This window comes from Podarcis filfolensis, assembly GCF_964270895.1.
Source record: "Podarcis filfolensis genome assembly, chromosome: 2".
NCBI lineage: Eukaryota > Metazoa > Chordata > Lepidosauria > Squamata > Lacertidae > Podarcis > Podarcis filfolensis.
Window position 1 is genome coordinate 12,364,707 of NC_139605.1, and position 15,759 is coordinate 12,380,465.

Genomic DNA, 15,759 nt, shown 5'->3' on the forward strand with positions numbered 1-15,759 from the left:
AGCCTAGGGCTTGCTGATCAGAAGGTCGGCGGTTCGAATCCCCACGATGGGGTGAGCTCCCGTTGCTCGGTCCCTGCTCCTGCCAACTGAGCAGTTCGAAAGCACGTCAAAGTGCAAGTAGATAAATAGGTACCGCTCTGGTGGGAAGGTAAACGGCGTTTCCGTGCGCTGCTCTGGTTCGCCAGAAGCAGCTTAGTCATTCATGCTGGCCACATGACCCGGAAGCTGTACGCCGGCTCCCTCGGCCAATAAAGCGAGATGAGCACCGCAACCCCAGAGTCGGCCACAACTGGACCTAATGGTCAGGGGTCCCTTTACCTTTTTACAACAGCGGCAAGAGTCTTGTTAGCACAAGGATGGAAGAATGAGGAAATCCCAACAAAAGAACAGTGGCAAGAAAAATTGATGAGCTGTGCGGAATTGGCTAAATTGACATATAAACTGTGTGAAAAGGACAACAGTGACTTCAAGGAAGAATGGGAACTTTTTACAAATTACTTAAAAAGACAACAAAATGATCTGGACTCCTTGGCAAGTTTTGAATAAACATCCACAAATTTATTAGTTGAACACATGATAGATAAAGCAAGGATATGTAAAATTTTATAATATGCAGAGAATAATATGTGCAAAGAAATCAGAGAGGGGAGCTCAGGGAAGTCCTTAGTGGGGGGGAAGGGGGAAAATAATGTAATTGATTATGTGGATTGATATTTTGTTATGAAATTGTTTAATAAAAATACTTTATTTAAAAAAGATAGTTGCATGCAGTAGAATTAAATAAAGCCTCTTTAGCAGACAGTTCAAGAAATGACCACATTAAATGGGCTTCAATGCACTTTAGCACTATGCAATTATCTCCAGTGCACTTCAAAGATTTTTTAAAAACCCCAGAGAGACCCTGGCTGTTGAGGAGCTATTTGTGCATGACGTGCAAAGGGAAAAACAAGCAGAGCTAACATAAGCTTCCTTCAGGAAGACTCCCATCATCCCTAGCTAGTAGGACCGGTCAGTGGCATAGCGTGGGGGGTGCAGGGGGGCCAGGCGCACCGGGCGCAACATCTGGGGGTTAGGGTTAGGGGGCGCAAATCCACGGGTTAGGGGGCGCAAATTACTTGCCTGGCCCTGGGTGCTGACAACCCACGCTACGCCACTGGGACCGGTGGTCAGGGATGATGGGAAATGAAGTCCCCAGACAGCTGGAGATTCAAATTTGGGAAACCCTGCCCTAGGTCAAGTCTTTTTGGGGGGTGAAGGCAAAACTCCTCATTAATTTTTCTGACACAAGATTCAGGGGATTGGAGGGAAGTCAGTTTGTTTCATTTTTGTATTGTTGTTTTTTTGTTGTTGTTATTTTCGGAAAATTAATAAAATATTATTAAAAGAGAGAGAGAGAACTAAGCTGTTTGAAAACCAAGGTATGAATGTATAGAGAATTGGGCTGGGGCAGTCTGGGCAGGGGAAACTTCTCGAGGTTAAAGGGCAGTTCAGTGGAGGCAGTGAAGCAAAGGGAGGAAAGAAGAGGAAACCCACTTTGTGGCTACAGTGAAATTAAGAGGAAGGACTGGACTCCAGCAAAACTATACCAGAAGAAAATAACACGTGCAGACAACTGCTGGAGATGTGGGAGTAAAAATGCAAACTTAGTACACATGATGATTAACTGCCCAATTATAAGATCACTTTGGTGCGAGGTGAGGATATTTATAGCAAGAGTAATAAAAAGAAATTGTTATTTAGGGGAATTGAATTTAATTCTAAATCATATTCCGGAAACATGGGAGATTTCAAGGGGTCAAAAAAATTGGATGTACCGTGCTATATTAGAAGCAAAAAAACTTGTTTTGATGAACTGGAAGAGCTGCAAAAAGATTCCATTGAGCACATGGACAGATTAGCTACATACGAACAAATTGCATGTCAACGTAAAATAAGAATGGATAAATATGAAGAAATCTGGAACGAATATTTAAGCAATAAGGCAGATGGTGGTGAGAAGTAGGGGGAGGAGAGAGGTGGGGAAATATTGTTTGAAAAGGTGTAGTCATAGGTATATCAGTGTATTCAAATCTGAATTGTCAAATTGTGTTATTATTCTTATTATGGTTTTTGTTGTATGTGTCTTTTGCTGTCGTTGTTTGTATCGAAAAAATGATTAAATAGTTAGTTGCTTGCTTTCCCTTTCTCAGTGGAGGCAAAAGTGGGTGAGACAACAACACCTATTTTCCCCGTGCCCAGAAAACTAGTTCCTCTTGTGCGCCTCTCTCTCCATATCCTCCGTCCAGGCAAAAAAAGAAGAGGCACTATCAGTGTTATGTACTGAAGTTCTCACCCTGGGCCAGCAGGGGGATACTGTAGATAGTTATGCAAATAAGGGATCGAAAGTGACGTTCAGTGATTGGATAGTTTTAGAAAATTGTTACAGTTACGTTGTAGTGGAGCTCTATATAAGCAGGCTGACTGAACCCTTCAGTTCAGTTCTGTTCCGGCCTGTGAATAAGCAAGAGCTGTTTGAAGAATCGCTGTGTCGTCTGATATGTTCACCCAGAACCAGTGGCGTAGCGTGGGGGGTGCAGGGGGGGCCGGGCGCAACATCTGGGGGGGCGCGCTCGCCGCCTCCGGAGTTGCCGAAGAGCCTCGGCCGCAGGCTGTAGCAGAGCCCCATGTCTCGTGGAACTGACGAGCTGTGCGCGCGTCCGGGCTGAAGGCGTCCGGCAGGCAGCGGCTCTCAGCGCTGGCTGCGGAGGGCGCGCCAGGCAGCCCCTCCTCACAGCCCCGCCGCCGCTGCTGCTGCTGCTGCAGCTGCTGGGCCATGTTGCATTTTCCTCGCCTCTCTGCCCTCCTCCTCCTCCGGGCAAGCGGCGTCGTTTGGGCGGCAGCGCCAGCGGCAACTCGCCTCAGATCACCTGACATGGACCCGCCGCCGCCGTGGCTACCTTACCGTAAATACCCCAGCCCAGGCAGCAGCAAGAAGAAGCTGGCAGCGGCGGCAGGTTAGGAGTTAGGGGGCGCAAATTACTTGCCTTGCCCTGGGTTAGGGGCTGCAAATTACTTGCCTTGCCCCGGGTCCTGACAACCCACGCTACGCCGCTGCCCAGAACATCAGAGCTCAAGGACACATTCCAGCCAGGCAAAAACTCTCAAGGAAGGTGTGAAGCAGGGCTGGCGAGGGGTGTGGCACAGGGAGAAGGGCGTGTGGCTTGGGAAGAGGGTCCCAAGGGCCGGACAAAGGTCTGCATTTGGCCCTTGGGACCGAGGCTCCGCACGCACTGGCCTTACAGAGACTCCCTTACCTGCTGGCTTCCTTGATGAGAGCAATGGCGATCAGGATCTGCTTGCGAAGGAACAAGAGGGTAAGGAGCATGATGCCTTCCACCACGCAGAGGATAATCACTGGAGGCGAGAGAAGGAGATTTGCACCTGGGCTACTCTCATAAGCAAGCTTTGGGAACTTTGGGTTTTTTAGACCATCTTCCAACACCCATTTTCCTGCCCGCTCCCCTCCGCCCAGACTTACAGGCGGCCAGCCACGTCTCCTTGACGCTGCGGTAGGCGCCCACATCCGTGGTGAAGCCAATGTTCTTGATGGTGGCTCCTTTCTGGTCAAGCTCACGGTACTCCATATAGCAGTGGTAGATCCCTGGAAAGCAAAAGAGGCAGAGATCGATAGGCGCTCCCCCAAAGAATCCTGGGAGTTGTAGTTTGTTAAGGACTCTGGGGAATTGTTCTGTGAGGGGAAAAAGACACCTCCCAGGATTCCTCGGGGAAAATCAGGGAGATGTAGGCCTGTGGCCTTCTTCGCTTTGGCTCCTCCACTTTGGCCAATCCCCACCACGTTACTCACCGTAGGCCGCGGCGACCAGCACCCCAACAATGAGGATCCACACCAGAACCCCAGCGATGCAACGTAGCAGCAGCAAGAATACAAGGCTCAGTACCAAGGCAATCAGCAGCCCTCTGGAGGGAAGGAAGACAAGGTAAGAGAGAGGTGATTTCCCCGCGTCTGCTGAAAAATGCACTCACCCAGCGAACCCCAAATCTAACCACCAACTTCCAGCCGCAGCTGGGTAGCGGTCAGTCAGCCACACACCCTCCTCCGAATACTCCATCCCGGCCTGCCTCCAACCCAGTTTCCAGCATTCCATGCCGTGCCATTCCACTTGGCCAGCACCACTGAGCGCAGCCAATCATCACCAGGCTTTTTAAGGGGAGGCGGGCTTTCCCTGAAGGCCTTTTGTACTCCTGCCAACCTTTGGGTTCCCCTAGTCATTGTAGGACTACAGTTCCCATCATCCCTGACCCTCAGCTAAGCTGGCTGGGGATGATGGGAGTTGGAGTCCAATAACATCTGGGGACTCCTAGTTGAAGATCGTTGCCATATACACCTTCAGCCTCCAGAGCCACCCTCAGGCTGTATGCAGTAATGCACAAACCATGGCTGGCCTCTCCTCCACAAAGCTACTCCCTCTCAACTTGTTCAGCCACTCACATCAAGATCCAGTACCACGACCGCGTGAAATCCTCAAAGATCTTCAGCCCAAGGTTCTTGGCACCCAGAGACTGCAACAGCTGTCTGCAGAGACAAGGGACCAAAAAGATAGCTATGAGAATGGGGGGGACCTAGGAATCGTGGCCAACTCTGGGGTTGCGGCGCTCATCTCGCTTTATTGGCCAAGGGAGCTGGTGTACAGCTTCCGGGTCATGTGACCAGCATGACTAAGCCACTTCTGGTGAACCAGAGCAGCGCAGGGAAACGCCGTTTACCTTCCCGCCGGAGCGGTACCTATGTAGCTACTTGCATTTTTGACATGCTTTCGAACTGCTAGGTGGGCAGGAGTAGGAACTGAGCAACAGGAGCTCACCCCGTCGCAGGGATTCGAACCGCCGACCTTCTGATCGGCAAGTCATAGGCTCTGTGGTTTAACCCACAGCGCCACTAGAAGAGGAGCCAGAAAACAAACTTTGAGGGCAAAGGCGGTCTTGGCACTAAGGGGGTGAAAAAGGGACTGTCTAGGGTAGGCATGGCCAAACTTGGCCCTCCAGCTGTTTTGGGACTACAATTCCCATCATCCCTGACCACTGGTCCTGTTAGCTAGGGATGATGGGAGTTGTAGTCCCAAAACAGCTGGAGGGCCAAGTTTGGCCATGCCTGGTCTAGGGCATTTGTAAATTAGGAAGCAGCCTTACGCCAGTGCTATACGTTTCCGAGCACAATTCAAAGTGTTGGTGCTGACTTTTAAAGCCCTAAACGGCCTTGACCCAGTATACATGAAGGAGGGTCTCCACCTCCAACATTCAGCCTGGACACTGAGGTCCAGCTCCGAGGGCCTTCTGGCGGTTCCCTCACTGTGAGAAGTGGTTACAGGGAACCAGGCAGAGGGCCTTCTCAGTGGTGGCGCCCTTCCTGTGGAACTCCCTCCCATCAGATGTCAAGGAAATCAACAACAATCTGATTTTAGATTGCAGCCCTGTTTAGGGAAGTTTTTAATGTTTGATGTTTTGCCGTGTTATCAATATTCTGTTGGGAACCACTCAGAGTGGCTGGGGAAACCCAGTCAGATGGGCGGGGTATAAATATATTACTATTATTATTACTATTATTATTATTATTATTATTATTATTATTATTATTATTATTATATCAGGCTCCCAGAAGAGGCTGTCAGGAGCTCAGCCTACACTCGAGCAGGACCCTGGCAGAGACACATGCCCGACCGGCATGTTCCCTCCCTCCTGGTCGATCGTTCGGGAGCTTCAAAAGCTTTCTTCTGCCCGAACATTACAGCGACCAAAGCCAACAGACATCGGCACAGTTAGGGATGCACAGAGTTTGTGCACCTTGCGTGACAGACTTCAGCAACTCAGCATTTTGGCTAATCTACTTTATTTACATATAAACACACACAGAGCACTGCAACATGGCTCCCTCTCTCTCTAGCATCAGACAGCAAAAAGAAAAAGGACAAAGGACAATAGTCCCATTTCACGGAACACAGTAACACAAACATCCTGTCTCCGTCACTTCCCACTCTGTGGAGTCAAAACATGCACCGCCATGTGATAGACAAAAATCCCATGACTGCAATCACAGAGCAGGAATTCTAACAGAGGCCACCATCTTGGATGGCTTCCAAAGAAGATTGGACAAATTCGTGGAAGATTTAGCTAGCCATGGCTACTAGGCATGATGGCTAGGCTCTGCCTCTGTGGTCAAAGGCAGCAATGGTTCTGAAAACTAGTTGCTAGAAAGCATGGGAGGGCCCTTGGGCTCTCTGGTTTCCCATAGGCTTCTGGCTGGCTACTGTGAGAACAGAGTGATGGACTAGACAACCACTGGCCTGATCTAGCAGACTCTTATCATGCTGTGTTCATCCGACCCACTGCTGTCAGCTCTGACTGGCAGAGGCTTCCCTGGGTCACAGGCCAAGAGAGGTATTCCACATTCTCCCGCTGCCTCATCCTATTTTTAACTGGAAATGCCAGCGATTGAAGGATGTTCTGTGGCATGTGCCGCAGAGCCCCTTCAAAATCACTATACCCCGATACCCAATTTATTTATTTTTAAAATAATAATAATAATAATAATTTATTATTTGTACCCCGCCCATCTGGCTGGGTTTCCCCAGCCACTCTGGGCGGCTTCCATAGAAACCAAAAATACACTAAAATATCACAGATTAAAAACTTCCCTGAACAGGGCTGCCTTAAGATGTCTTCTGAATGTCAGGTAGTTATTTATCGCTTTGACATCTGATGGGAGGGCGTTCCACAGGGCAGGCGCCACTACCGAGAAGGCCCTCTGCCTGGTTCCCTGTAGCTTTGCTTCTCGCAATGAGGGAACCGCCAGAAGGCCCTCGGCGCTGGACCTCAGCATCCGGGCAGAATGATGGGGGTGGAGACGCTCCTTCAGGTATACTGGGCCGAGGCCGTTTAGGGCTTTAAAGGTCAACACCAGCACTTTGAATTGTGCTCGGAAACGTACTGGGAGCCAATGTAGGTCTTTCAAGACCGGTGTTATGTGGTCTCGGCGGCCGCCCCCAGTCACCAGTCTAGCTGCCGCATTCTGGATTAGTTGTAGTTTCCGAGTCACCTTCAAAGGTAGCCCCACGTAGAGTGCATTGCAGTAGTCCAAGCGGGAGATAACCAGAGCATGCACCACTCTGGCGAGACAGTCCGCGGGCAGGTAGGGTCTCAGCCTGCGTACCAGGTGGAGTTGGTAGACAGCTGCCCTGGACACAGAATTGACCTGTGCCTCCATGGACAGCTGTGAGTCCAAAATGACTCCCAGGCTGCGCACCTGGTCCTTCAGGGGCACAGTTACCCTATTCAGGACCAGGGAGTCCTCCACACCAGCCCGCCCCCTGTCCCCCAAAAACAGTACTTCTGCTTTGTCAGGATTCAACCTCAATCCATTAGCCGCCATCCATCCTCCAACTGCCTCCAGGCACTCACACAGGACCTTCACCGCCTTCACTGGTTCCGATTTGAAAGAGAGGTAGAGCTGGGTATCATCTGCATATTGATGGACACCCAGTCCAAACCCCCTGATGATCTCTCCCAGTGGCTTCATATAGATGTTAAAAAGCATGGGGGAGAGGACGGAACCCTGAGGCACCCCACAAGTGAGGGCCCAGGGGTCTGAACACTCATCCCCCACCACCACTTTCTGAACACGGCCCAGGAGGAAGGAGCGAAACCACTGCATAACAGTGCCCCCAGCTCCCAGCCCCTCTAGACAGTCCAGAAGGATGTTATGGTCGATTGTATCAAAGGCCGCTGAGAGATCCAGCAGAACCAGGAAACAACTCTCACCTTTGTCCCTAGCTCGCCGGAGATCATCAACCAGCGCGACCAAGGCAGTTTCAGTCCCATGATGAGGCCTGAATCCTGATTGGAAGGGATCCAAATGGTCCGCATCCTCCAGGCGTGCCTGGAGTTGTTCAGCAACCACGCGCTCAATCACGTTGCCCAAGAATGGAAGATTTGAGACTGGGCGATAGTTGGCCATACTGGCCGGGTCTAAAGATGTTTTTTTAAGAAGCGGTTTAATGACCGCCTCTTTCAGCGGATCTGGGAATGTTCCCTCACAGAGGGAAGCATTCACCACCCCGCAGAGCCCATCGCCCAGCCCTTCCCGGCTTGCTTTTATTAGCCAGGATGGGCAAGGATCAAGGAGACAGGTGGTTGGTTTCACGCGTCCAAGCAGCCTGTCCACATCCTCGGGGGTAACGGATTGAAATTGATTCCATGCAACTTGACCAGACAGAGCTCTAGCACTCTCCCGCCCCAGCCCTGCTCCCACGGTGGTGTCTAGCTCCTTCCGAATATGAGTGATTTTATCTGCAAAAAACTTTGCAAAATCATTGCAGGAGATCTTGGGGTCTTTACAAGGCCCCGGTGGTAAAGGTGGTTCCGTTAAATTGCGAACCACCTGAAAGAGTCTCCTGCTACTATTTTCTGCAGATGCAATAGAGGCGGTGAAGAAAGTCTTCTTCGCCGTCTCTATTGCCACTTGGTAGGCTCGAAGTTGAGCTCTAACCTGTGTCCGGTCAGATTCGGAGTGAGTTTTTTGCCACCGACGCTCTAGCCGTCTCAGCGATTGTTTCATCGCCCTCAGCTCCGAAGAAAACCACGGGGCTGTCCGGGCTCCATGCAATCGGATTATTTTTATTTAATAATTTTTGTTAATAATTTCAATATAACAAATTATCATAACATATCATCTCCATCATTCCCCCCCAATTTTCCCCCTCCCCCCAAAAAGAACCCCCTCCCTTCCCCCCAAGACTTTCCTTAGTTCCTCTCTCTGATTTTTCAGCCTATGTTGTTCTCTGCATATTGTAAAATTGTAAAGATCCTTAAATTGTCTATCTACTATATTAACAGTCAATAAATTTGTGTGTGTTTATTCAAAACCTGCCAAGGAGTCCAGTTCATTTTCTTGTTTTTTTAAGTAGTTTGTAAAAAGTTCCCATTCTTCTTTAAAGTCACAGTTGTCCTTGTCTCGCAGTTTGTATGTCAATTTCGCCAGTTCTGCATAATCCATCAATTTCTCTTGCCATTGTTCTTTTGTTGGGGTTTCCTCATTCTTCCATCCTTGTGCTATTAAGACTCTTGCCACCGTTGTCGCATACATAAATCATTTTTTTATTTCCCTTGGCAGGTCTTTTCCTACAATCCCTAACAAAAATCCCAATACCCAACTTAACCAGGAATTCACTGAAGTTCACCCAGGGAGTCAAAGGACTTACTCTGTGCCATTCTTGATAGTGTCCAGAGTTTTATTTTTATCCATCCCGCCCACATTGAAGGATTCAGCTTGAGAGATGTTAAAAGAAGGGAAGCAACGGCTCAGTACTGTAAAAAGAAATAGACGTAGATTAGGGTCAATTCTTGAAGACGCGGGACACCAGCAGAGCAGGCCTAGCGCTGTTGTCCTCACACCGGCAAGATCCCAGGCCTTGGGGACAATTACACGCCATATTGGAGGGTGGTGTTCATGAGATTTTGATGCCATGCCTAAAACTTTGCCCCATTCTGAGCACTGGATGAGGGCAACACTGGTATCTGTCCCTCTTTCCTTCCTTCCCTCCTGTGATGCCCTCTCACGTTTCTGCCTCCTAAAGGCTTGCACGGCTATTTATTGCAGCAGCCCTGGCTACAAGCTCCCCAGGTGAACGGTGCCTCTGGGGCTGGCCAGGGGGTGCTGGTTGCCAGGAGCTGAGGTGGCCTTGCAGTAAGCAAGCAAGGGAATGGACAGAGCAGTGGGAGGCCGGGCAAGCAGGCAGATGCTGCGCTTGCCTTTCTTATTGAAATAAATAAATTAAGGTCTTATATTTATAATAAATGTTCATAAATGTACCAAGCAAACACATACATAAATATATAAACCACATGTCCGAAGCAGCACAGGAAAGCAGTCCTGGAACCATTTTGGCTCCCAAACTGACCAAATGTTTTCTCTGCAAGGTCAAAGGAAAATGGAAAAGCCTCCCCATTGTCTTTTCACTCACAAAACCTGTCTTAAGGGTATATCTGTGTATGAATAGGGTGAGCCTGTGAACTGGCTCAGGAACTAAGTATTTATCATTACAGAAGACTGGCCAGGCTCCCCAGGGTATCCAATCAAGTAAGCATTAACAGGTAACTTGCCAGACAGGAGGTAAACAACAACAGGAGGTAAACAACACACTCAGATTTCTGCTATAGATCGCCCTTTCTGTGATGTAGTTATGATGTATCGGGGGGGGTGGACTTGAGCTACACCCCTTCTGTGATGTAGGTATGATGTTTCTGGGGATGGTCTTGGACTCCAAGGCGGGCAATCTAAAATGTCTACATAAGGGCGTGCACACCTGGGTTCTGGATCCTCCTCCTTTCCTGCGTGTGAGGGGAGCACCCTGTTGCAACAGTTCAATAAAGATCAGGCTTACTAGCTGCTTTGCTTCTCAATATTCTCTGGTTGGCCTCTGTTATTTTCTCTGACCGATGGAGAACCTACAAAGGACTCTATAATGGCTCTTGTATCCCCCATAAGGGAATAAGGACAGATTTTTGTTTGTGCTTGCTGTGTGCAAGGCCTGCCTAGGAGGTGAGTACCCGGTGCCGAAGGAGAGCCTTTCCACCATGCAGGTATGGCAATGCCCACTGCTGCCTCCCAAGGTAAGGTGCTGGCTTCATGTTCACCTTTGGCCAGTCTCCGTTGGGCGACTAAAACTGGGGGCACCCTCTTCCCAGGCCCCTGTGGGGCAGTGTGAGGAGGCACCTCTCTTTGGGGCAGGGGGGCAGCTCAGAGCCCAGGGGCGGTTGAAAATATCAGTACAGAACACAAATTATGTCCCGAATCCAAATGTTATAAAATATAATCATGAACAGTGGTCAAGGCATTGTTTAACGCATGGGTAGGCAAACTAAAAGGATGCGGGTGGCGCTGTGGGTTAAACCACAGAGCCTAGGACTTGCTGATCAGAAGGTCGGCAGTTCGAACCCCCGCGACGGGGTGAGCTCCGATGGCTCGATCCCTGCTCCTGCCAACCTAGCAGTTTGAAAGCACGTCAACGTGCAAGTAGCGGGAAGGTAAACAGCGTTTCCATGTGCTGCTCTGGTTCGCCAGAAGCGGCTTAGTCATGCTGGCCACATGACCCGGAAGCTGTAGGCCGGCTCCCTTAGCCAGTAAAGCGAGATGAGCGCCGCAACCCCAGAGTCAGTCACAACTGGACCTAATGGTCAGGGATCCCTTTACCTTTACCTAGGCAAACTAAGACCCGGGGGCCAGATCCGGACCAATCGCCTTCTAAATCCGGCCCGCGGATGGTCCGGGAATCAGCGTGTTTTTACATGAGTAGAATGTGTCCTTTTATTTAAAATGCATCTCTGGGTTATTTGTGGGGCATAGGAATTCGTTCTCTTTTCCCCAAAAAATATAGTCCGGCCCCCACAAGGTCTGAGGGACAGTGGACAGGCCCCCTGCTGAAAAAGTTTGCTGATCCCTGGTTTAATGGTATTCAAACAACGAAATATGAATGAAAGCGTGGGGTAAGACACAAAAAGCTTTGAGAAGAAATCAATCCGTTCTATTCACAGAACACATGGGAGCACTGAGTTATTACCTCACACTCTATTTCATCTTTTTTTAAAAAAAAAAATCCTCATAGCAACCCTGCAAGGTAGGAAAGTTAGCTTGAGAGGGAGTGAATGGTCCAAGGTCCCTTAAGTGAACCTGGGCCTTAGTCAGTCCACTTCTAACCATAACACCACACCACATTGGCTCTTTGGTACGAATTCTTGGCTGAATAAATTATAAAATCACAGTAGCAAATTCAAACACACATGAAATTCACACACACAGACCATGTGTACATATTTCAAACATGAACTGCAATATTTTCATTGAACCGAGAAGGCCTCGCTCCCAAAACTCCTCCCCGGAACATAAACAGCTGCTTTATACAGAGTTAGACCACTGGTCCATTTGACCCTATATTTCCCAGAGGTTCTAGCCACCCATGTGGTCTAAGGAGGCTTCACTCTTTTGCCCCAGTAGATTAAAATTCCTCATGATGCCTCAGGGTACAGAGATGATCCAAGCCCCACTGAAAGTTGTACAGTAAGGAAATTTTTTGCTAGGCATGGCTTTTCCTTTTGGCAGTGCTGAAGCAACGAAAGACCCAGCAGAATTCTCTCCTGTGCTGCTCATCAAGGTAGATGAAACGTCAGTCAAAGGACTGGGAGCTTGTGAGCGGACTGAACCCAGATTGTGTGCTCACCTGGCTCGGACGGGACAGTGAATTCTGGACAAAGTTGCAGGTTGAGAATTTCTGACACACTCTGTGAATTAAACAGGAAGTTAAATCTTGCTTTCTGGTGCAGTTTCATTCATTCAAGATATCCCCACCACCACCATCTAAAAATCTTTCAGCCAACGTGGCTCTTCCCAGCAATTTAGTGCAAATTTCTCCTAATTAACCCATTTATTCTATGCAACGTTGACACTTTGGGCAAGCAACTTCCCTTTCTATGATGCGACCTTGCATGCTTGTCTCACCAATACCTTCATTTTTATACACCCTTTATCCCTCATTTTTGTAAATGTTGTTTGGCTGGAGGACTGCTTCGCAAAATTCAGGCAGGTGCAATTTTCGAAGGCTATAGCCGTGTTTCGTTCGTGTATTGTTTTGGAAAGTGAGAATGCGACAGATCCGGCTTTAAATGTGTGCTGAATCAAATATCTCTTCCATCCCTATCCAGAAGGAGAGCAGGAAACCAAGGCAAACGCTCCCAACAAGAGACAGCGGTGGCCACTAATTTGGATGGCTTTAAAAGGGGACTATAAGGCTCTCCAGGGACGTGGGTGGCGCTGTGGGTTAAACCACAGAGCCTAGGACTTGCTGATCAGAAGGTCAGTGGTTCGAATCCCCGCGATGGGGTGAGCTCCCGTTGCTCGGTCCCTGCTCCTGCCAACCTAGCAGTTCGAAAGCACATCAACGTGCAAGTAGATAAATAGGTACCGCTCTGGCGGGAAGGTAAACGGCGTTTCTGTGCACTGCTCTGGTTTGCCAGAAGCGGCTTAGTCATGCTGGCCACATGACCCAGAAGCTGTACTTCGGCTCCCTCGGCCAATAAAGCGAGATGAGCGCCGCAAGCCCAGAGTCGGCCACAACTGGACCTAATGGTCAGGGGTCCCTTTACCTTAACCTAAGGCTCTCCATGGCTACTAGCCACAACGTCTATTTTCCACCTCTGGTGTGAGAGGCTGTATACCTCTGAATATGCTTGTGAAACATGGACCATTTACAAACGCCATTTCCAACTCCCCGAAAGATTCCATCAAAGGTGTCTCCGAAAAAAATTACACATCACCTGGGAAGTCAGGCAAACTAATGCCAGCGTATTGGAAGAAGCAAATATCACCAGTGTCGAAGTGATGATTCTTCAACATCAACTTCGTTGGACTGGTCATATTGTGCGGATGCCAGATTACCATCTTTCAAAGCAATTATTCTATTCCGAACTTAAGAATGGAAAGCGAAATATCGGTGGAAAACAAAATCTTAAAAAATGTAGTATAAGCACTGATAACTGGGAAACACCGGCCTGCGAGCGCTCTAATTGGAGAATAGCCTCGACAAAAGCTGTCATGAACTTCGAAGAATTCAGGGAGAAAGGGAGAAACGAGCTATGAGGAAGGCATGTTTGGAAAAACCCTCACCACGATCAACTCCCACTTGGAAACCTATGTCCCCACTGTGGAAGGATGTGTGGATCCAGAATTGGCCTCCACAGTCACTTATGGACATACCATTAAGTCAGGCAAACTAATGCCAGTGTATTGGAAGAAGCAAAGATCACCAGTGTCGAAGCGATGATTCTTCAACATCCACTTCGTTGGACTGGTCATATTGTGCGGATGCCGGATGATCGTCCTCCAAAGTAACTACTCTATTCCAAACTTAAAAATGGAAAGCGTAATGCTGGTGGTCAACAAAAGAGGTTTAAAGACTCTCTCAAGGCAAATCTTTAACAATGTAGTATAAACACTGACAACTGGGAAACACTTGCCTGTGAGCGCTCCAGTTGGAGAACAGCCTTTACCAAAGGTGTCATGGGCTTTGAAGACGCTCAAACTCAGGACGCAAGGGGGAAACACAAGGGAGAAAGGCATGCTTGGCAAACCCTCACCGTGATCAACTCCCACCCGGAAACCTATGTCCCCAGTGTGGAAGGACGTGTGGGTCCAGAATTGGCCTCCACAATCACTTACGGACTCATTGTTAAAACAGTGTTTATGGAAGACAATCCTACTCGTCTACGAGCGATCGCCAAAGAAGAAGACCTCTGAATATATTTCTGCTGGGAACTGCAAGGAGGAGAGGGCTGTTATGTTCAGGTTCTGCTTTTGGGCTTTCCATCAAGGCATCTGACTGGGCTCTGCAACAACAGGACTCCGGACTATATGGGCCACAGGCCTGATCCAGCGGGGATCTCTTCTTACGGCCTGTACACTTGCTGAGTGGAGAAATGGGTGGGGGTGAAGAACTAGCCTGCCGTAATAAAAGGTGCCAACTTACCAGGCTGGTCGTCGTGAGGTTAATTGCTGGCTGGCACAGGGTCTGGTTCCATACGTTCTCGGGTTTATCCTTTTGGATAATCTGCGGAGGCACCGCCCAGAACTTGGAAGGGCAGGACGGGACGCAGATCTGGAGAGAGGGAAAGGAAGGGTTTGCAAAGATTATTGATTGCTTTGATCTGACAGAATTTCCAATTGTCATGTCTGGAGTCTGGGAGAAGTCAAGGCCCCCAACTTCTCACTTTCTTGGTTTTGCCTTCTCTGGCAGTTAGGGTTGCCAACTTCTTACAATGGCCCTACTCCTGTGCCATAATCATCTTCTATTTTATATTATTTTATTTTATTTTATTTATTATTGATGTTGCAATACATATACGAAATCTTTACATAATGATACATATACATTATATTCGTAAATTCACATTTTCACATTTCATTATGTACCAACATTTATCAATTTCTTATTTCTTGCCCTGTGTCTTCCCTCCACCCGTGCGTGACTTCCTTGTTATTATTTGATAACTTTATTATTTATTTTTCCTCAGGTCTTTATTGTCATTCTGAATCCTTTTGGACACCACTTCTTGTTTATTTGTCTTGATTTTTAATTCCTGAACTGTTTTGTCTAGCTCCTTACTTTATATTGTCAGGTCTTTTACCTGACCTTGAAGATGTATTATTATTATGTTAAAATTTTGTTCAATCTTATTGTTCATTGAATCCAGTTTATCATTTATATTTTTGTCCATGTTAACTATCAAATCTTTCAGATCTGCATTGGGATCAATTTCTGCTGTTGACTTCCGGGTTGGCGCCTCCAGTAATGGCGGAATTCCTCTGATCAGGAGGAATTTGCCTCGTGGAAATTCGGGTATGGCCGCCATGGCGAAGGCGGAGACCCACTAAAAATCACAGGCGGGTGAAGCCTGTGAACGTGGGATTCGGCTGGCACCTTTTGCGCCTCCCCTACTCGCGGGGAAACCTGGTTTCGGGGATCCGGAGCGACGTGGGGTGAGTGGCGCAGTGCTTCGAATTGATTGCTTCTTCCACGGAGCGAAGCCGCATAGCTGTTGCCGGAGAGCGCTAACTTTTTCCTGTGGACAATTTGATCTTAAAGCAACTACCCGTGAGTAGAGCGGAGAATTGGATTTTTAAACGTCTTAATTTGGTGTCGAAACGGGGAGGTCCAAAAC

At 48.4% G+C, this 15,759-nt stretch overlaps 1 protein-coding gene across 1 annotated transcript in view; it reads right to left on the reverse strand.

Annotated features, from left to right (window-relative positions):
• The window catches only part of SLC44A4 (solute carrier family 44 member 4), a 59,876-nt gene that overhangs the window by 14,364 nt on the left and 29,753 nt on the right, over positions 1 to 15,759 (reverse strand). Inside the window, exons 6-12 of the mRNA XM_083601012.1 lie at positions 14,568 to 14,696; positions 12,267 to 12,327; positions 9,252 to 9,357; positions 4,490 to 4,573; positions 3,845 to 3,957; positions 3,518 to 3,640; positions 3,294 to 3,393 (exon numbers count right to left, since the gene is read on the reverse strand). Of these exons, the coding sequence (XP_083457138.1) occupies positions 3,294 to 3,393; positions 3,518 to 3,640; positions 3,845 to 3,957; positions 4,490 to 4,573; positions 9,252 to 9,357; positions 12,267 to 12,327; positions 14,568 to 14,696 (716 nt within the window). The remainder of the gene's footprint in view (positions 1 to 3,293; positions 3,394 to 3,517; positions 3,641 to 3,844; positions 3,958 to 4,489; positions 4,574 to 9,251; positions 9,358 to 12,266; positions 12,328 to 14,567; positions 14,697 to 15,759) is intronic.